The sequence below is a fragment of the Syzygium oleosum genome, unplaced genomic scaffold, assembly GCF_021117445.2.
Source record: "Syzygium oleosum isolate NSW1041296 unplaced genomic scaffold, Sole_v2.1 Sole_v2.13, whole genome shotgun sequence".
Taxonomy (NCBI): Eukaryota; Viridiplantae; Streptophyta; class Magnoliopsida; order Myrtales; family Myrtaceae; genus Syzygium; species Syzygium oleosum.
The window spans coordinates 9,060,176-9,081,031 of record NW_026607497.1 but is presented as its reverse complement, the minus strand read 5'-3'; the positions used below and the strand labels follow the sequence as shown (position 1 = coordinate 9,081,031).

Below are 20,856 nucleotides of genomic sequence, written 5' to 3'. Positions count from 1 at the left end.
ACATCGACTCTATGCATCAAAAATGAAGTTTAGATTTGCATTACTTCATCAAGTCCACTGTACTCATCGGATTCATTAAAAATACGCTTTCCATCTAGCATTTAATCTTGTCTTCCTTCTATTGGGATTTTTTTTCCTTACTACATACAAGCACAATCGATGAGGTATTTTCGTGCAGCGACTACTTCGCCTATTAGATCAATAAAAAAAAAAGGAAGTTTTCGAGAGTTTTCGAAAATCAACAGTTCTCTTTCTCGAAAAATAATCAATTTAATTTTTTAGCGAAACGTATATTAATGTAACGCTTTCCCTCAGTCATAAGCAACATGGAGCCCCAGATGACATTTGAAGTTTACTCATGGAATGGTACTCATCATATCTCGAGTCAGAGAATAAGCAAAAGAAGGGCCAAAGAATTATTTTCCTCCCTTATGGTTATAATTGCCCCTTACGTCGTATTGACACTAGAGCACATGTGTATGCATGATTGGAAACACTATAAACATATAAACAAGTGGGAACGTTATTTTATGAAATTATGTGAGGATTCTCAATTATGATCTTGCCCACCACTAAACGATCGTTATCATCTCCCAACCCCCCACGGCTGCTGTGCTCTAGTTGCATCACCACGAGATCATCCATACGTGGTCTTGCGAATAGAGAGAATCAATCATCCACCTCTTCAAATTCAGGTGAGATTTGCACCCAAGTGAATAAAGTTCTTGGCTATGACGTTTGGCACGCAGCGCGAAGGGCTCTGTCTGTCTGTTTAGGGAGGAACGAATCACTCAACTCGAATGATTGGACTTGAACAGGGAATGACTTGGCCGGGGGGTCATGTTCATACAGACCATTCGGGGAGTTGGAGTGGATAGATGTAATTAAGAGTCAAGCGCATCATCATTCAATAATGATGTGTGACTTAAGTAAGATACGACAGGAGAGAGATCACTTAGTTTGTTTGGCAAAAATATTCTTTTGAAAATATTTTGGACAGGAGAGAAATAATTTTACTTTTCCCACGTTTGGAAAATGTTTTCCTACATTTTCCGCCCCCGAACACCAGAAAACGCGGAAAATATTTTCCGAAAAAATATTTTTTCGCAAACGAACACATCCTTATATTCTGTTTTCCCACGTTGGTAAGTTGTAAGTACTCTTTTGTTACGGGTCTCGTCACGAGATGATAGGAATAATTGTCCCGAAACAACTTAAATTTATTATATGACAATCAATTCTTTCTTAAACTTATCAATTAAGCCAATTTAGTTTTTGACCTCTTGACGATTTTGTCAGTGTAGTCCTTCCAGCAAAACTTAGCTAAAAATATCTAATGTGAATGACAGCTGTCTTACATGATACTATTGGCATTTTCTATTTTTTTTCCTTTTCATTTTCCTTTTTCTTTTTTTTTTTCTTATTTTCCTTCGTCAGTCTGGGGCCTCGGTGATGGCAAACGGAGAAAAAAGGAAAAAAAAATCAGAAATTTTTTTTAATTTTTTTACAAAATCGTCGTCGTTGCCGACGTGAACGCTATGTAGGATGGCTAACGTTCACGTTAGCAATTTTCTAGCCAAATGACTACATTGACAAATTGTCAAACAATGTTTTGGATTAAATTGGTCAAATTAAATAGGACTGGGTTGGTCGTCATAAAATAAGTTTAGGATTTTTTGGACAATTTTTGCCAAGATATATAAGTCGAATAAAATTGCATGAGCTGAGTGAGTGATGGTGCTTATGTGCTTGGCATCTATATGGACAGCTTAATTCAGTCATTATGGTATTAACCTACAATGTATTAACCATATCTAGGCAATGATTTCGGTCGAAGGAGAAGAATCAATTGGAGTTCCACGAAAACTGAGCCCACGAGATTGTTCGCTGTAATTGATCCGGTCGCTCACGGCCTAATTTCCTGCCAAATCTTTTTGCTTTCTCGTAACTATAGTCAAAGAACTTTGGTATAACGAAATTCTTTCTTCATGATTCGTTCATCTCGTCACCCCGATTAAATTGTATTCTATATATGCCAGAGTAACGAATGGGTTGTTCTATTTCGAGGCTAATAATACTTGCGGTAGGCCTCTCGCATCGAAATTAGGAAATTTCTACTTGAAAATCCTCTATAACCACAACATTCATCATCTTTAGATTATAGTCGAACCACATGATATTCTGATAGAGGTGAAATTATGTTTCTTATTAAAGAGAGTACTTCAAGAAAATTACCAAAATGTATTTGAGCTGACCGCAGTCTTATGTGACCGTGATGCAGGGATCCACTATTTCTGGAAAGTTGCATAGGAATCCTCCTTTACTGCCGACTCTTTATGCCACCAAGTGGCCAATTAATAATCATGGGGCAGCCGCCAGTTTGGACTTCTTGTTAACCCCGTTGGTCGGAATTAATTCTATTTCAACTGCCGGTGATAATTGGACACCACGTCAGCAATTGATTGAAAAGATTATATTGAAATTTCGTGTAATATTTGAGGACTAAATTGACAAAATAAAAAGTTTTAGGACTGAATTAAAGTCTTAAACTTATGATACTTTTGCTAATTTAGTCCTAAACCTTTCAATTTTGTCAATTAAGCTCTCAATATTTTCATGTTTTGCCAACTGAGTCTATCTAGCCAATTTTAGCCGGAAAACACTGACGTAGATGCCAGCTATTCTATGTGGCACGACTGGCGCTGACGTGAACAATTTTTATAATTTTTTAAAATTTCGGAATTTTTTAATTTTTTTTTCTTTCTTTCTTTTTCTTTTTTTTTTTTGCCTTTCAAGCCCGGTAAGGGTCACTAGCCCTCGCCTGTGATTGTTGAGGGTCAGCCGGCCCTTGCAGGATTTGGTAGAAAAGAAAAGGAAAAGAAAGAAAGAAAAGAAAAGAAATAAAAAAATTTATCTACGTTAGCGCCTACTGTCCTATGTAGCGCTACCAACGTCCCCGTTAGCGATTTCCGACTAAAATTGATCGGATGGACTCAATTAGCAAACGTGACAAGATTTATGTCTCAATTAGCAAAATTGAAAGGTTTAGGAGTGAATTGGCCAAAGCACCATAGGTTTAGCACTTTTTAGATAATTTTCCCGACTAAATCGGCAACCGTATGATATGTTTAGAACTAATTGAATAATTATCCCAACAAAGTATATTACTTATGCATTGAATTTTACTTTTTCTATTATAGTACAAATGAGGTGTGGGCTTATAAATTAGCCATCAGAGATTAATCCCTCCAAAAAAAAAAATGAAATTGCAGGTAATAAAATTAGTGCACTCAACCCTCTAGGTTGGACAACGCCAGAGGATTTTGAGCTCGGACATTGAAGGTCGCCCGTTCAAATCTCACCAGTTGTGCGCGTTAATTGCTCTTTGTCGGGTCACCTGGACATGTCAAGAGGCTAAGTTTAATGAGTTCACGGGTCTTGCAGGTTTCCCACAGGCCTCCTTGCCGAGCCACTATGTTTGTGTCCTAATTTATGGAAACAGATGAAAATGCACTCCTGAGAGCAAGTAATTCATGGTACACGGTACAAGTTTTGCCTATTTGTGCTACTAAATTGTCTGTGCTTGAATCAATCGCTCATATGAAAGCTTGAAGCTGTACTCCTTCAGATAACAATCTTCACTGCGCATGATTGCTGTGCAACTACTGATCTGCCGCTTTGGTCTGCCCACAGATTCGCAAGGAAGAGTTCCTTCTTAACCTGGAATTTCTCTACACTTCATATGTATTCCCACTGAGGATTAAGCCATAAAAAACTTCAAAAGTCATGCATAAGTGGAAGCTTTTTGCCAGTGTGTGAACATATACACAGACGAGTCCAACCTTAATGATTTCTAGTTTTATCTGACATGATGGCACTCTTTGAATCAGTAAACCAACTAATGAAATGTATTTTCACTTTCCTATCGGATAAGATGCGAATCGATGCTTGGACGGATGATCCGCGGATGAGATCACTTTCGTAGCTGATGATGTGGGTCGGAGATCAATCGATGTATTTTGTGTTGTGCACCAAAACTTTTCCTATGTCCGTCTCTTGAGCGCTAAGTCGTTCATGCCTCGAAAGCGGTTTCTTTAGAAACTGTCTTCTAAGACAGTTCTGCATTCAGATTCATGAACCCTAAATTGTCCCAAAGCTAGTGTGAGAAAATGCTTGGTGCATGAAAAATCAGTAGCTAACCGGAGGCTCTTAATGACCGCGCTGTCCTTTCAGCATGCTGATTTTCTTGACAATTTGGGTGGAGAAGTCCTATTCTGGATCATGCTATCATGATGAGAAACATGTCTACATTTAGCTTGAATTGACTGGATAGTTCACACATGGTCAGTCAATTTTCAGTGAAAGCTGCCACGCTTATGCAGAATTAAATCTACCATGGTCAAAACCAAATGTAAAGAAAAGTTGTGATCTGAATTTGAAGCAACTTCAAGTTAAAAAGGGTGCTTGATAAAGGGGTTTGACTTAAGTGTAACACATAGGAAGAAAAATGAATTTTACATTGACTTTTTAGAAAACTATCATCACGAGTATTCGCTGTCCTAAAAGAGAAAAATGATGGGATGACAACTACTACTTTCATTGCACCCCATTGTTAATCTCTTGGAATTGGCTTGGTAATTAAAGAACGGACATGAGCAGTATAGATGCACAAATCTTCAGATCTCTCTGGCTACAACGACGAACAACTCGTGTTTGGTTTTTTCACGAAATTCCGACTCGTGTCTTACCTGATTAATAAGGCTCGAAAATATTTCATAAACCCTAAATTCCTTAATTCAGATGGAGCTCATCATCATAAAGAAAGGAAGCAATACTGCACAAATCGTTAATGAATTATCATTTCACTTTCAACATGTACAACAGATGTAGATGTTAGAACACGATATTTTGGTCCTATTCAAATCGCCTCAGTAGCATTTCCCTTCTTAAAAAGAGCGAGTTCAACACGACGAACTCTTTATAGTGTTCTTATAAAATAAAAAAAATCCTTTTTATGCGTATCGCCGCTGCAATAGCATTCAATTGAAAAAACTCGGTAACATCTCTATAGCTATTGATAAAAGTCCAAATGTACATCGTCAACTTACCAATCGGCCTGCATCGGTATAGTCGAATCTAAGTTGATAATGACAACTTATTAACACGTAACCGACCGATCTCATATTGCTATCGGACATTGAGATTTTTCCATTCTCAGATAATCAGTCTGGGATTTCGATAACCGATTTCAATGCCGGATCGAAATTCCCCAATTTTGCCTATTGCCCTGCCCTAACATCCTTAAAGTTGCCCATTCATCAAACGACTGAAAGATGAAGGCAGATGAACAAGAAGCAAAATCTCATGATTCATTCATTTGCTGGGTAATCAGCAACTGCAACTACCAAAAGACCATACTTCCATAATATAAAGGGGAAAAAGAATCATACAAGCTGGTCATCAGAGAAGAACTGATACCACTACAATTGTATCTATCCATGTATTTCCCCATAATCCAGACGCAAAGATGAGAAAAAAAAAGCCAAGTGCACATATGGAACAAAAACTACCATCAACAATTTCATTTTGAGCCAAGAGCGAATGACAACTTGGGCCGCAATTTGTTCTTGCCCAACACTTTCATCTGATTTAACCGTTGCTCGTCCTCTTCCTGTTTCTTCCTCCGCAGAGCCTCCTCTTTCTTCCTCTGGAGCTCCTCCAGCTCCCAATACCGTTCCTCTTCCCTCCTCTGCTGCTCTAAAGCTTCCTTTCTCTGAGATTCTTCTACTCTTCTCCTGTTCTCCTCCAGCATCCTTTCTAGTTCCTCTTTCTCCCTTCGCGCTTGCTCCTGCAACCGGGAGATTGTTTAAGCTCCAAGAAAAGCAATAGGATAATAAGATCAACACAGTTACTCTCAGACTAGGCCCTCCAAAGGAAATGAAGCGGAACAGCTTGGATTTCCGAATTATCCTTCCGGCCACAGTTCCTTTGCTATTTATGCAATAACTACAGTTTTAGCTCAAAATCCAGCAGAGAGATTTCAGGAGATCATGTTAGCATATCTTGAAAATGTAGTCTATCAAAGGAAGAAGCTTCTGAAAAACATAAGAGTGGACATAACAGCAAGAACAACAAAGCTTGTATAAATGAATACAAATCTGATGAGGTTTCAGGAGATCATGTTAGCATATCTTGAAAATGTCGTCTATCAAAGGAAGAAGCTTCTGAAAAACATAAGAGTGGACATAACTGCAAGAACAACAAAGCTTGTATAAATGAATACAAATCTGATGAGTCATGATACACTTCTGTTAGACAGTGCAAGTTATTGGTACATTTCGACTAAGTGATGGCAGTAATTCATCCTTAAATGATCCTAGAGACAGGCTCGGTGAAATACAAAAGACAAGTGCAGTGAACTCTACCTCCTTTTGTCTGGCCTGAACAAGGGTAATTTCCTTTTCTTTCTCAAGCTGTGCTGTAACTTCATCATGAAGCCTTCTCCGGCCTTCCTCCAACCTTCTTTGTACCTCTAGTTGGATCTCAGCAGAGTTCAAGCTCTCTTCCACTTTCTTCTGGATAGCTTCCTCTACCCTCTTAGCAGTTTCCTCTTCGATTATTTTCAATTCTGCCTCACGCTGACGCCTATAAAGAAAAGAAAAGTCAACCAGGAAATATGACCACCCACCAAGAGCAGAATGATGTGCTGAAAAGCTCAAACGAGGAAAATATAACCAAATTGGCTTTCCAACATTCCACACTTCTTTCCTCATTTTATTAACTCAACTATTTACAATCTGCAATAGAATTGCAAGCTAACCTTTATGACGGCAAAGGCACAACAACACGTACTTATGTTTTAAAGCATACCTCTAATTGATTCCAGATCCAAACAAATGAGATTCAAAACTGGAACAGTAGATAAACGAAGCACCCATCAAATACTAAGTACTTGACTTAATAGCAGTATCTTCCTCCAGAAAAGCCTGTGGAGAAGAATGTCAAGTAACATGCTGCAGTTTTAATCTTACTCAGTGAAATTCTTCGGAACCTGCACTAAAATACATTTTAGAGGAAAGATCTGCGGAGTCCTACATCGACACATTTTTCTGCTTTGCCACCAAAGGCACCAAAATATAGATGGCAAGATATTTGCAACTCCATGGTGAAAAGAACCGTTAGGGAAAATCCTAAGTTCCATTACAACACAGCAGAAACATGACAGGCAAGATGACTGAATTAGAAACCATCTTATGACTGACCAAGAAAACAATCCTGATGAAGCAAAGCATATGTGACGAATGTTCATGTACTCCATTCTCAGTCTACGCTTTTGCTATTTGTTTTTGGCTCCCATTGAGCATCCAATGCTCGATAGGTACAGCAATGGAGAACTATGCTATGAAAGCTAAATTGCTTTAAACAGATAAATGTAACGATAATCAACAAGTCATTTCATTAAGTCAGTATGAAAACAGTAAGAGATCCAAATCAAGATCTTGTCAAATCATCAACTCAATAGTTAATCACATGCTAAACAGATCATATAGCAGACTGCTGCCCAAATGATAGGACGACCACCACAAAGTAGAATAACTGAACGAAACTTTCTTTAACAATCATATGCACACAATTTATGTCAAGTTAAACAGACAATAAGTCAAGGAAACATGATGGGATAGAGTGACAAGGACAAAAATACTCGAGATCCTGACTGCAATTTAACAATCAAGCAGCTGGGCCTTATTAACTACCCTTTTCTGATTAACAAACCCCTACTGTCTTTATAGGACTAAATGATTCGATGATAGTAAATTGTGTAAACCTAGTGCATGAACATCATTTTCTATTTTCAGATCGCAATTGCTGTTAATGCCCTTTGAAATCTCCCCATTTACCCTAAGAATATGAACTCCACAACAAAGAGCTTCACTAAAGCAAGCATTAGTGCCATGTGCATTACATGTGAATTGACCCTTTTTCCTCACCAGCTTAAGCTGTCAGAAAATGCATCCACAATGTATATACCATAGATCTTAACATTGTATGCTGACACTTGTACAAGAAAACATGTAACTTGGATGTGTATACATCAAACATTAATCAAGGAACAAACAGGAGAAATAGACATAATTGCTCAAGAGAGAGTGTTGAGCATATCAAGCGTATATTGTTGTGAATTAACATTTATCTCAAAAATCCATATTGCAAGATAAAGTGTCCACAATGCATATCAAGCATATAATGCTTCGGAGATCAATTATAGAATCCCTGAAAATAAACTCATAATTGTCACCAGCTCATAGTCAATGTGTTGATCATGCTTTCCACTCCTTTCTTATGCAAGAAGTCATGCCCTAAGGCTTGGTCATAGTACCGCTAAATATCTAATTAAGGAGAGAGAAAAGTTTGGTTATTCTTTAATGTACATGATGTTTTGTCCCCATAAAGAATGTCTTGTCGCAATAATAATACTTTAGAATGCACTTTCTCGACGTCTCTCAAATTTGAATGCTGACAAGTGACAATGAACCAAGGCATGATCAACGCCAACTCAAGAATATATTATCAACTCTTAAATTATGTAAAATTACTCAATATTGGATGAGCTGGCAGTCAACAGCATTCCAATGAAAAGTGAAACTCAAGATACTTTCTTAGCAATGTACAGATGCAAATAACTCTAGTTGTTGTGCTTCTTGTTCTTCACAGACAAATTTCCATAAATTTAAATCCTCAAACAATTCCATTGGTAAAAGTTAAAGTAAAACAGATCCATCGATGAGAGATGACCATAACAAATTCCCAATAAATCGAAAAACATTCGTTCTAAACACAGCTCATATAAGTAAGAAATAGAAAATAACAAGTCCAAGCCATTCTTCCATTACTGCATGATTAGGAAATGATATATAAAGCTAACCCAAGAAAAAGCATATTCTAAAAAACAAACCCTTCAATTGAAAATGATCGTAAGGGAAAAAAACCCAGCAAAAAGAAAAGAAAGAAACGGAAGGAAAAAAAATCAGAATTAGAACACAGGTAGAGAACATAATTTGACTCAGACCTACCTTTTCCTCTCTTCTTCTTCCTTTCTCAATTTCTCATTGGCACTTTTGCGCTCCACAGACCCAAGGCTTGGACTAGAAGAACTATGAGTAGGAACCAATGAGGAACTTCTACTCTTTTGCCTTCTATAGCGCTTTGGGGTAGGGGAGCGGCTTTTGCGACGCCTCACTGTTGGAGAACGACTCTTGCGTCGCCTTGGAGATATAGAACGGCTTTTCCGTCTGTATATTGCAATAGAAATATTCAGCAGGTATTACAAGATAACACATTACATATTCTCATGCATATCAAGTCAGCACCAAGAGACAATAAGCAGGAAACGTTTACAGTTACCTCAAATACTGTTAAGAAGCTCCATCTTTTATCACATGAAGCTAAAGTCAGAATCGAGCAACAAAAGCACACTGACCAGCATTCATAACCTGCTGACCTCCCACAAGATAGGAACAAATTGAATTTCCTTAATATCATGAGTAATGCTATGCCTCATCTTGTTTTCATTACACTGTCTATCGAAGCCCTGATGTCTATCTAAGCTTCCTTTTGATTTTCTGTGTAGAAGCTCCCAAAACCAAATACCCATTAGCCAGATCATGAATATTCACCAAATTCTTTTGTACTCTTTAAAGCATCAGCTTGGTCATCGGGAAGTAGGTACAGACCGGGTAGAGTTTCGAAGCCCATACAGAGAGAAGTTGCAACTTAAACCCCAGCAGCCAAAATTTAATAATCAAGCAAAACTTGAATATCAAGTTTGCATCTGCTCAAAAACTATGCCCACCAAATTGCATAATCAAGTGGCATAAACTCAACCATGTAGTGAGTTACATGCCAAAAATTTCTAAGAACTGCATCTTCATATCAAACCTTTTTCACGTTTTCACTAGAACATCGAGTCATGTAAGGACTGTTACCTGATGATTCGCATCAAATTTATCACACTGCAATGCCTCAGCTTACTTCTGATAATAAAACAATACTCATATAACATCTACTTTAACATCCTGTAGTACCAAGTATCCTTCAGATTCGGAGATAAACCACATTCAGCAGAAATATGGGTGAAGCAGCAACATCCATAGAGGAAGGATGCGCCTCGCGCAGGCCAAATCGACGTCTTTGCATTTCATTTCAGCAAGAGTTACACGAAAGCCGCTTTCTTTCTTACAACTGTTAAAAATAAATTACGCCAAAGATATAAACGGGATCACCTGCTATAAGAATAAGATGAATAGGGAGAGCGGCTTCTGTCTCTTCGACTCCTGCGGCTATACCTATGCCCCAAAGGAGAAGGTGAACGCCTTCGTCTATATGAAGGTGAACGAGACCTCGATATATCGCGAGGCATCTCCAGCAATCTTAGCTTCACAATAAATCAGCCCAATATGCAATTTCCTTTATTAAAGCTCAATAAAGAAACAGCTCTCTCCTGCAATGTCAAAGCACTTGAAATTTACTTATCAAAGACTATAAATGTCAACACAGTTCAATTCAGTAGGTGAATAGTTTGCTTCACCGAGATGTGAATCCACAAGACTAATATACAGGTTCCAGCCTATTTGTCATCAGCAACAACAAAAGTGCAGGTGACTCCAAAACCTTTCCAATTTTAACTAGCGGGTGACAAGAAACCATCCGAAAGTGTTTAATGGCACTCGTAAATCCATGCTAGAACATCATCTTGCGCACGTATCAGGGCATGGAAGGAGCTAATTTGGCTCCCACCATACAAAACCATGTAGCAAACAACTGAGGAAGAAAATAAAAACAAACACAATCACTCTCCTCCAAATATCTTTTGGTTCACGGAAAACACCCATAAAAGCTCAAACAGTTCTAATCGGCATCTGATCAGTATCCCACCTCAAAACCTACCCTACCCAAATCCCAAAACCAGCACCATGAAAGACAATTCGTGCACCTCCCCGGCACTCCAAAAGGGGGAGACTTTTAGCAAATTGGACAACCAATCAACACAATTCACACAACCCAAGATCAATCTAAAAACAACAAAATCAAAGTTAAACGACACAGCACGGCAAAACACGATCATCGTACAACACGGCCATCGAGGTCATTGTCCGCGATTGCAAGAGACAGCACCAACCCAGAAGCCGAATTCGACCTAGCGATTTACCAGTCAGGACAACAAGAAAGATCGAGCAACGGCGATCTTCTCATGGAGAATCCCAGAGAGAGAAGAGCTACAGAGGGAAAACGGATTCACCTACACAGAGTCGGAGCATGCAATGCCGGGAGGGGAAGAGAGAGAGAGAGAGTTTGGGGGCTTTTTTGGGAGGTCACAGGCTGACCCCCGGAAGGGGGCTGTGAAATCCTTTGATCGGACCGGTCCACTAACTGAACCGGGTTAATCCATCGGTTTTTGAACCGGGCCGTCTCGATTTTGATTAGGATCGAGATATGAAATTTAGGGATTTTATCGCATTGTTCCGACATGTTTGGGGTAATAAATTCGGATTTTTTGTTTTAGAAACTGCAAATCAGTGTAAATGATGAATATGTCCTTATATCCTGTCCATGAAAAGACATCGTTCTTAGCATCAGTACCTCCCAAATCCTATAAGGATAAGCACAAAAAACAGACCTTCGAAAATTGGACTAATTTTCGAATTTGCATATTAATCGTTAAGTCAAAAAGCTAATCAATTGGGTCTCTACTGGAAGTTGCAGGGTAACAACATTTCTTTAGCCCCATCATCTCTTTCATTCTCTAAGACATCTAAACCACCATTAAAGCAATTAAACTGAAGAAATAGCTCTTGCTTGTGACATAGAGTTTGCATATGCACTAGACATACTCCCTCTTTCTTGAGACAAAAACACTAACACAAAATCACCTTTTACAATGTAACAATGTTATAATATGTCAGCATTCAATTAATAAAAGAGTGCGCATCTATGTAATTCGCAACTTTGTAGAAAAGAACATTGTTCGATGTTGTTCAATGTCATAAAACAATAAAGGGACTACACAACAGGCCTAATATTTACGGGCACCATTAACCAAAGCTAAAAAATCATTATGCTTTTCAACTCACATAATAGAGCCAATGTACGTCTATACATCCTAAGTTGTTCCACACAATTTAAGTCAGTGTTGTTAATGGGATTTTTTTTTTTATCTGTCATATTTTAATTCACATCTTACTTTCAGACTTTTACTCTACTTCTTTGCAAAGTGTTGGAGTCGAACTTCACACCTGAAACTAAACGTCCCCATCCTCAACCCCTTGAAAAGGTGGGCAATCGAACTCCCCACCTCCCGTGGCCACTAGGGCAACCCCTAGTGGTTATACGAGCTTGGTTTATCCTTCAATATATGCTTATGGTAGTGCCTTTCAGTAGCAGGGTACACCATAATCATGAATTTCATGTAGTTTCATCTCCTATAACATCAGAATGTTAAGAATTTCTTTGTTTTTATCATGATCCATATCTATGAGATAAAAAAAAACAAAAAACAAAAACATTAGGCAAATATAGACTGCTAGGTTTAGATAATGGCAAAATCATTCAAAGCCCCACTATATATCCTTTTCAAATCAACAGAGCTAATTGAAAATATAATAATGCGAGCCTAGAATTGAAATGGGAAGAATCTCACAAATTCACACTAAATTAATTCATTCTTTTCGCCGAAAATGCATAAATGAAAAGTATTGCCAACCTTTTCTCACAATTCACTACTAAAGAACTAGAAAATGCACAACGGAAATGGTAAAAATCTTTCTTGATTCACTGCTAAAAAACCCGAAAATGCACAAATAATTTCTAGCAATCAATTCATGATTATTGCCGAATCTTTGTCACCTCTCTCAATCCAAAGAGAAGGAACTCCCAATACAACCTAAGTTGTACAATCTAAACCTTAAAAGGCAAAAGAGTTCATTGCAGCATTCCAAACCATAAAATCGACTACAACAAGAAAGGTAAACTGGCTACAGCGACATCAACAACATAAACCAGCCAAAGAATACCGGATCTAGCATGAGAGAGAAAACATGATCATTCACCTTTGCCCTTGAACTCTCTCGCCGCTTTCGCGAACCTTTGACATGACTGCGCTGGTGTGGTGAATTAGAGGTATGGAGGAGAAATGAGGGTAGGGTTTTTGAGAAAATAGCTTTTATATCATGAAAATAAGGAATCCTATCCACCTTTATCTCATTCTCACATAGATTTTTTCATCCGCGTTGTATTCCTCTTTTAGTCGGCCTTATCCTAGTCACCAAACATAGCCTTTAGTTCTAGCTTCTTTTTTCATGTATTTAAATCCTAAAACTTGTGCACTTATGCATTTTAGGACTTTCTTTAAGTTCGTCAAATTTTTGTGAATGGAAGATCCCACACGAATTTTTTTTTTTATCTCACGGGGCTATCAACACGATGATGGAGGCTACTCAAACATGAAATGACGTTGTTTAAAGGGTGTTAATACCATGAAAAACCTCAAACTAGTACACCTGTGATAATTTTACCCCAAACTAATTTTTGATCACCAAAAACCCCAAACTAATTTTTGATCACCAAAAACTCCAAACTGGTACACTTGTGACAAATTTACCCTCAGTTTGTTTTCGTTAAATTTTACTGTCGAATTACTTTGTTAAATGACACATGGTAGTTGATTGATGTACCGGTTTTATGTTTTACCCTCTATTTGTCACAGGTATACTAATTTGTGATTTTTTGTAGTATAAATCTAATTTAATGGAAACTGACGAAGGGTAAATTTGTCACAAATATATCAATTTGGGGTTTTTAGTGGTCAAAATATTAGTTTGGGGTAAAATTGTCACAGGTGTATTAGTTTTGGGTTTTTTGTGGTCAAAAAATTAATTTTAGGTAAAATTATCACAAGTGTATCAATTTGGAGTTTTTGGTGGTATTAACCCTTGTTTAAATAGTGCCACGTAAAAAAAGTTGAAAAATTTAGAAAAGATTTAAATTCAAAAAAGGATTGAAAGTTAAAAAAAAAAAAAAGACAAAAAAGGCTTACAAGCTAAAGATAATCGCAAGTGTTGGGGTACACAGGCCCCTCACTAGTCATGGCCACGGGTTGGTTTCGGCCCGGTCAAACCCGGGCCCCGGCCCGTTGACCGGGCCCGCGGTTCGGAACTGGAACCGGCCCGTGACCTACGAGCCCGGTTCCAAAAAAAAAAATTAAAAAATTTAAATAAATAAATTTAAAAAAAAAACAAAAACCTGTAGCAGGGCATGCACGTCTGCAGGCCCTGCTGCAGCTCGTTGCCGGGGCAACCTTTGCAGGCTGCCTTGGCAACGGGCAAAAAAAAAAATAAAAAAATAAAAAGATAACCGGAACCGGAACCGCCAGGGGCGGTTCCGGTTCATACATGGCCACGGTTCTGAACCGGCCGGTTCCGAACCGTGGCCATGACTACCCCTCACACACTGGGGAGGGCGGCAACCTCTATCTGAGACTGTGACAAGTGCAATCGCTCTCGCTCCAATGGTGATGGGACCACCCCTTGCTAGTTGCCACCACGAAGCGGGGGTCGGCAGCCCCTCGAGAGGGCTTGCTGATACTCTCTCTGTGGTAGTGAGGGGTGGTATCACCGCCGCTCAATCGTGGGCGCATGCCCTCACATAGATCTACCGAGGGATGCGTTCGTTAGTGACCTGGTGAGGGCCGGCCATTCCCGCCCCGACCTGGATGAGAGGTTGTTGGACCTCCTCAACGCAAAGAGGTCGGCCACGGCAGCGTTCCTTGAGCACAGTCCCTCTCTCAAGACCCCTCTCTCTTTTGTCTTTCTATGTTTTTCTAAATGTTCACGAAAACAAAGAAAAATTCATTAAAAAAATGCCGCATAGATTTCTCGTCCGCTTGAAATTGATATAGCTAATGGAAGGATTCAAATGTCGAACCCGAAAAAGTTTAGGATTCAAGTGTTGGTTCGGCACAAATTTAGGACTTCTATTGTCATTATCCCGTTCTATTTTTATTTTAATCAGCAATTTTTCTACTAGAGTTTGATAAAACTAATTGGGTGCAAAAAATAGAAGTGCATAGTTTGTTTGGTGTGTGAATGATGACAACTATCCTCACCCAATTACCTAAAAATTATATTAAGAAAGGAGAAGTTTTACATAAGAAGCAACAGATTGAAATTTTATGATCAATTGTTAATAGATAACTGCCATTAATTGATAGCTTAGCTGGATAAGACCTTCCCCTCAAATTATTTCATTTCATAAGGTCAGATCTGCTTATTTGAGCCAACCTGCATTACTCTTATCTAGTTGATGTTTTGGTAAAGGTCACGGTGACAGGGCGATCCATACCTTGTTTTGTTGGGGTTGATGTAACGTCGGACGTGATAAATCCACAAGCTAGATATTTTGTGACTGAATGTGGAGACTATATTATAATGTCCACAATAGTCAGCAATATCATTCGCCCCACTTTGTAATCATATTTTTCGTGCAGTGTTACTCTCTACAACTTATTCATAAAAAAACAAATGTCATCTGAACTTTTGAAAATCGTCTCATATCATCCTTGAACTTTTCTCGTTTGGATCCTTCAACTAAGTGTTTTGTTTTTCAAACTGGTCCTTAAGTAAGCTTTGACAAATTATTCCATATTATCCCTAAACTTTTCTCAATTGGATTCTTGAACTGTATGTTTTCTTATTATCTTAGCCGACATTGCATCGGCATCCTACATGCGGCTCAGTCGCCAACGAGCGTGGCTGAACCCTCCCCATGCTCGAGCGACGATGTTTCCATCCTGTCTACATCTCACTAATTATCCATTTGTTCCTCAAACCCAAAAGTTCAAAGCATCGCCATCTCTGATGCCTTTAACGTTGTCACACCACGAGTCTCCAAAACATGCCATCTTCAATGATGTCCCCTCGTCCTCATGAACCTATCGCACCGGTCCATGACTCACGTCGTTACATACATCCGTGGCTAGTGATGGACCGCGGGCGCGAGTTGGGGCTGTGCCTCTCCTCTCCGCCCACGCTTCCATGGCTGCTCGACGTTCAATGCGATTTTCATCGAAAACATAGTACAATCTCTTAAACATTCTACACTTTAATAAATTTCAATCTAATGTTAGGTAATGCAAACTTGATTTCAAGATCCATATGAGCTAGATCTCTGCTTTTGTCACTATGTTGGGTCGAGAGAAAGTACCTTTCGTGCAGTTGCGACCGGCAAGGGTCACGACCTTACCTAGGCACGACCACGAAATGCAACCCTAGCCAGTTTTTGTATGTGTATGCGCGTTTTTCTTTTTTTTTTGCTATTCTAACTTTTTAGACGTGATAGACACTTATTGGTCTAAGGTTTGAAGTCTATATAGAGTTTATACTGCGTATGAAAGATAAGAGAGATCGACCATAAACGATTTAGTCTCACCTCTTCTATAAGGAAAACCCTTTGGATAGGAAAAATGCGTAGAAATCTGGTTAAGGAAAATCGTTCCTAGGAAAGTAACCATTTTGGGTTCTAAAATAGTTTGCAGGTTCAAATATATCTCCAATTTTCATTTGGTAATTGTTATCGAATGGAAGAATAAACGAATGTCAACCTACTAAATTGGTGATCGTTGCCATCATGAGTTTCAGTTTGTATTAAAATTTCAAAACATCTCCTTTCACCATGATTATAATGAAAACGGTATCACAACTGCGCATAATCACGCATGAACTTTTATTTTGTCAAATCTCGTTTGATTCTTTTAGAACCAAAAGTAACTATTGCTTTGCCTTTCTCATGTTCTTATGTCGATCACAATATCGCAAGTTGTGAAATGGTCGCGGTTGGATAGTGTTCTATTTATGGGCGATTGGTATGCAGGCGGCTCGCTCAACCTTCCCAAGCTTGAGGGGTAAATGGGTGGACTTGGGCAATGTCCTCACATAAGAATGCTCCACCTGCCGCCCATCTTTGGTCTCGCCCGGCCCGATTCCACTACATAAAATTGTACGTGATCGGTGGGCTCGGACAACACATTAGCCCCAACTTGCGAACCCAACTCGGCCTGAGCACGCTCAATGATCACCTCTTTTGTCATTGGAACGAATAATTTGAGTTGAAAGAAGAAAGCAAAGGTGATTCTTTTTCCTCGCACGCTTCTATCTATGATGGCTATATTATAGCTGCGTCATGCTGTGGAGTATTATGATTTTTTGGATTTAATGATACGTGTTTTGAAAATCTGCAGTGCCGAAAGTTAGGTGAGTAAAGCTTTCATTGGTTTGTTCTTTCGTGATCCGACGGTTATCGATTCCAAGGATCGGATACTTAAAGATCCGTAGAAGTGCCCCCCACGACAGTTTATTCTCCAAAATGAACTTTCCAAAAAGCTTTGGCAAATCTTTCGCAAAGATACCCTATTTTCTTGAACATGGTGAAGGTGCAAATTCACTTGAAGATACCAGCAATTGATCATACATTATTTCAAATTGGCCTTAAGGCCTAGCAAAAGTACAATTGACACAAGAAGCGGTAGACCCACCATGGACAATTGAATCATCCACCACCACAGACACAGCACAACAAGATCAATCTCTCACTCGCTCTCTTTTTCTCAAGAAGGATGAACCTTGTGAGATGAAAGCCCCTTCCAAGCATTCTTCATGGAAGCAGTGGCCGAGTTGACCGCAGCCTCGATGTACTTCTTCGATGCCACGGTCGCAGCCTTCTCCATCAAGCTCCCCATCCTCCTGGCCTTCTCTGCCGTCTCCACCAAGCCCTCCATCTCCTCCTTCGCCATCCGGTCCATCTCCTCCTCGAACCGCCGGAACTCCTCCATCGCGTCCTCCATGACCGAGCCGAGGTAGGCCTCGGCCCGGTCCAGCTCGGCCTCGGCTGCCTCGGCCTCGGCTAGGTGACTGAGCTCCGCGGCCGCCCACGAATTGTAGGCCTCGAGCTCGAAGAGCCTCATGAGGTCCTCGATCGTGGCCGGGTCGAAGCTCTTGTCGTGGAGGGATTGGTCGGAGAGGAAGGTGAATTGGGCGAAGAGGGCATCCATGGCTGTGGTCTGCCCTTGTGAGTGACTAGTGAGGGGAGGAATTTGCAGATCTAAGAAAGGGTGGTGTGTGTAATGTGGATGCAAGAAGAAAAAGTTGGGTGGATGGTGGAATCGTATTAAAAGGGTGGGTGGTGGTTTGGCTTTTTGTGGAATAATAGAAGCCACTCGATAGTGACTTTGAATGTACATTTTTCATTATCTCTTTTGTCTTTAATCCACCGGATGTCGCGAGCATAGAGACCCGATTACCCGAAACTTTTATCTCATAAATCGATCAAATCCGGGCTCTTGGCATGAACGGGTCGCCTTAATCTAGGACGATTTGCATGCAATCTGTGAAATTACATGCAACTTGCATATTTCGTTACGCTAATTTTTATCTTGTAAATGAATTCCCTTTACGAGTTGAATTCTAATCAAACCACAAGTAAACAAACCCTCACTCGTGAACGATAAATGCGCCTTGTAAAGGATTGCTCAACGTGTTCGTCTTTTCTCGCTTGAGGCATGAATTCAAATCTCCAAATATGTGCATCAACTAACTTAGGATCACAAACTACTCTATTTCCCCTAATCTCTCAATACGTACGGGACGAGAGGACTGCCATATCCGATGGGAATTAGTCGGATGCCGAGCCTCCGACATGGCGCTTCGACAAATAAATGGTGTGGAAACAATACTCTTAACATGGGCTGTAAGATTGGAATCAATTCGTTTATTAATCCTCGAAAATTGAAAAGAGCGTTAGGCATCGGACCGTTGGAAGAGATCCCATCGTTTAAACAAGGGGTCGTCCTTCTCTTTCGTGTCTCCCGTTAGGTCAAAAAATTATCGGATCGTTTGAACTTGTCCGATAGCTGACATGCCGAAAGAAATACGTGGAAATGGGAATTTTATTTTTGTTCTAAAATTTCGAAGGAAGTTCAATGTGATTAGCTAGATGGGGATGAGTTTTGGATAAAATTTGGGTTGCTTGTTCACCATTTTTCCTGTTATTGGTCCTACAACTGGTCCATTATGTATTGTGCAAATCATTCCATGAGTTTTCATCTATGTATCGAAACTTATCTCCGATTACTGATATTTATAATGCTAATACGTAGGAAATTCTCGAGAAAATTTTCCATCGGAAGTGGGTCGAAAGGAAATATCCAAACATATATATCATCGGAAGTAAATTGATTCAGGTTACTAAATGCAATATGGTGGGGTTCACTCTAGAGACTCGAAAGTAAAAAGATTGTTTGGGGAAATTTCGCATACATGTCTGATTTTAGCAACTAGACGATGGATAAAAGAATTATGGGAAGCTTTATGATCCCACGGGAACTAATTCTCTAGGATGGTAACATGCCGTAACATGTTATACTTTGTAATAGGAAAAATTGTCCAAAAATTTCTAAACTTATCACACTTATGCCAATCCAGTCATAAACCTTTAATTGTGCCAATTAAGTCCTAAACATTTTCATATTTTGCTGATTGAGTCCATTTGATCAATTTTGATCGGAAATCGCTAATGTGGATGCCAGCCATCTTACGTGGCACGGTTGGCGTTTATGTGAATAAATTTTAATAATATTTTAAAGTTTTTTCGAATTTTTTTATTTTTCCTTTTCCTTGTTCTTTTCTCTTTTCCTTCTTTACTTTTTTCTTAATAAGGGAAAAAGGGAAAAATAAAAAATAATATAAAAAAAGAAAAGCAGGGAAAAGGAAAAAAAAGAAGAAAAAAGTAAAGAAGGAGAAGAAAATAAAAGAAAAAAAAGATTAATAAAAAAGTTGGAAAAAATATTAAAATATTATTAAAAATTATTTATGTCAATGCTGGTCATGCCACATAAGATGATTGTCATTCACGTCAGCAAATTCTGACTAAAATTGATCGGATGAACTCAATTAGCAAAACGTAAAAATGTTTAGGACTTAATTGACTATTAAAATGTTTATGATTGAATTGGCAAAGATAATATGTTTAGGACATTTTGGACAATATCCCCCTTTGTAAACAATACAAATATGTCATCACTTAGGCTTTGTTTATTTCGAGGAAAATGAATTATTTGGAAAATATATTTCTAAAAATGATCGACGACGATTTTACACTCATAATGTGCAACAAAATTGAAATTATTTATTGTGAGAATCACTTTTTTTGCTAGTAGTTTTGATTAAGAGTGAGCATGGTCCGAGCGGACGATTCCCAACATGCAACCGGGAACCGCCCACTAAGAACCGGTTATGAGAAATTGAAATCAGGAACAGCCCACTAAGGACCGGTTCAGAGAAATTGAAACTAGGAACCGCCCGTTGGTTCCATAAATCCACCCAAAAATCGGATCACCGATCCAGTCTGATTCCCGGGTGAATCCATGGAACTGGTCCCACCAAGTTTCATGCAAATGGAGGTGACCGAGAGTGAGAGAGGGAGGCAATGAATGGCTAGAGCCACGGCCGTGAATTGATGGAAGTTGAAAGTCGAGCTTCAAATTAAGGATTTTATGATTTTTATTTTTCTAAAAATGTTTTCTTTTTTTTTTTGGTTGAATTTTTTCTTAAAAATTATATATATATAATCGGTCCGGTCTGGGTGAGCAGTTCCACCCTAGAATCGAGAATCGGACCGGTACTCACCGATTCTAGTAAATTAGAACTGGGAATCGGACCGGTCTTCACGGGAACCGCCGGTTACGAGCCGATCTGGTCCAGTTCTGGGCGGTTTCCGATTCCTCTGCACACCCCTAATTTTGACGTAGATAAT

The 20,856-nt window shown here is 39.1% G+C and overlaps 2 protein-coding genes across 4 annotated transcripts; both read right to left on the bottom strand.

Moving 5' to 3' along the window:
* Positions 1-5,460: 5,460 nt before the first annotated feature.
* Positions 5,461-11,399, bottom strand: LOC115692960 (uncharacterized protein At1g10890). 3 transcript variants are annotated; one of them, XM_056317054.1, is made up of 5 exons: positions 11,297-11,399; positions 10,281-10,498; positions 9,072-9,290; positions 6,426-6,645; positions 5,461-5,848 (listed from the first exon to the last, which is right to left on the bottom strand). In XM_056317054.1, the coding sequence occupies exons 2-5, from the start codon at positions 10,415-10,417 to the stop codon at positions 5,582-5,584; spliced, it is 843 nt and encodes a 280-aa protein (XP_056173029.1). In that variant the 5' UTR covers positions 10,418-10,498; positions 11,297-11,399; the 3' UTR covers positions 5,461-5,581. The 3 variants fall into 3 exon arrangements, with proteins under 3 accessions (XP_056173029.1, XP_030475799.1, XP_056173030.1); XM_030619939.2 differs by having other exon boundaries at positions 11,207-11,366; XM_056317055.1 differs by having other exon boundaries at positions 11,301-11,319.
* Positions 11,400-17,498: 6,099 nt separating this feature from the next.
* On the bottom strand, positions 17,499-18,210 carry LOC115692956 (uncharacterized). The gene has a single exon (XM_030619937.2). The coding sequence runs from the start codon at positions 18,095-18,097 to the stop codon at positions 17,654-17,656; it is 444 nt and encodes a 147-aa protein (XP_030475797.2). The 5' UTR covers positions 18,098-18,210; the 3' UTR covers positions 17,499-17,653.
* Between the last annotated feature and the right edge of the window lie 2,646 nt (positions 18,211-20,856).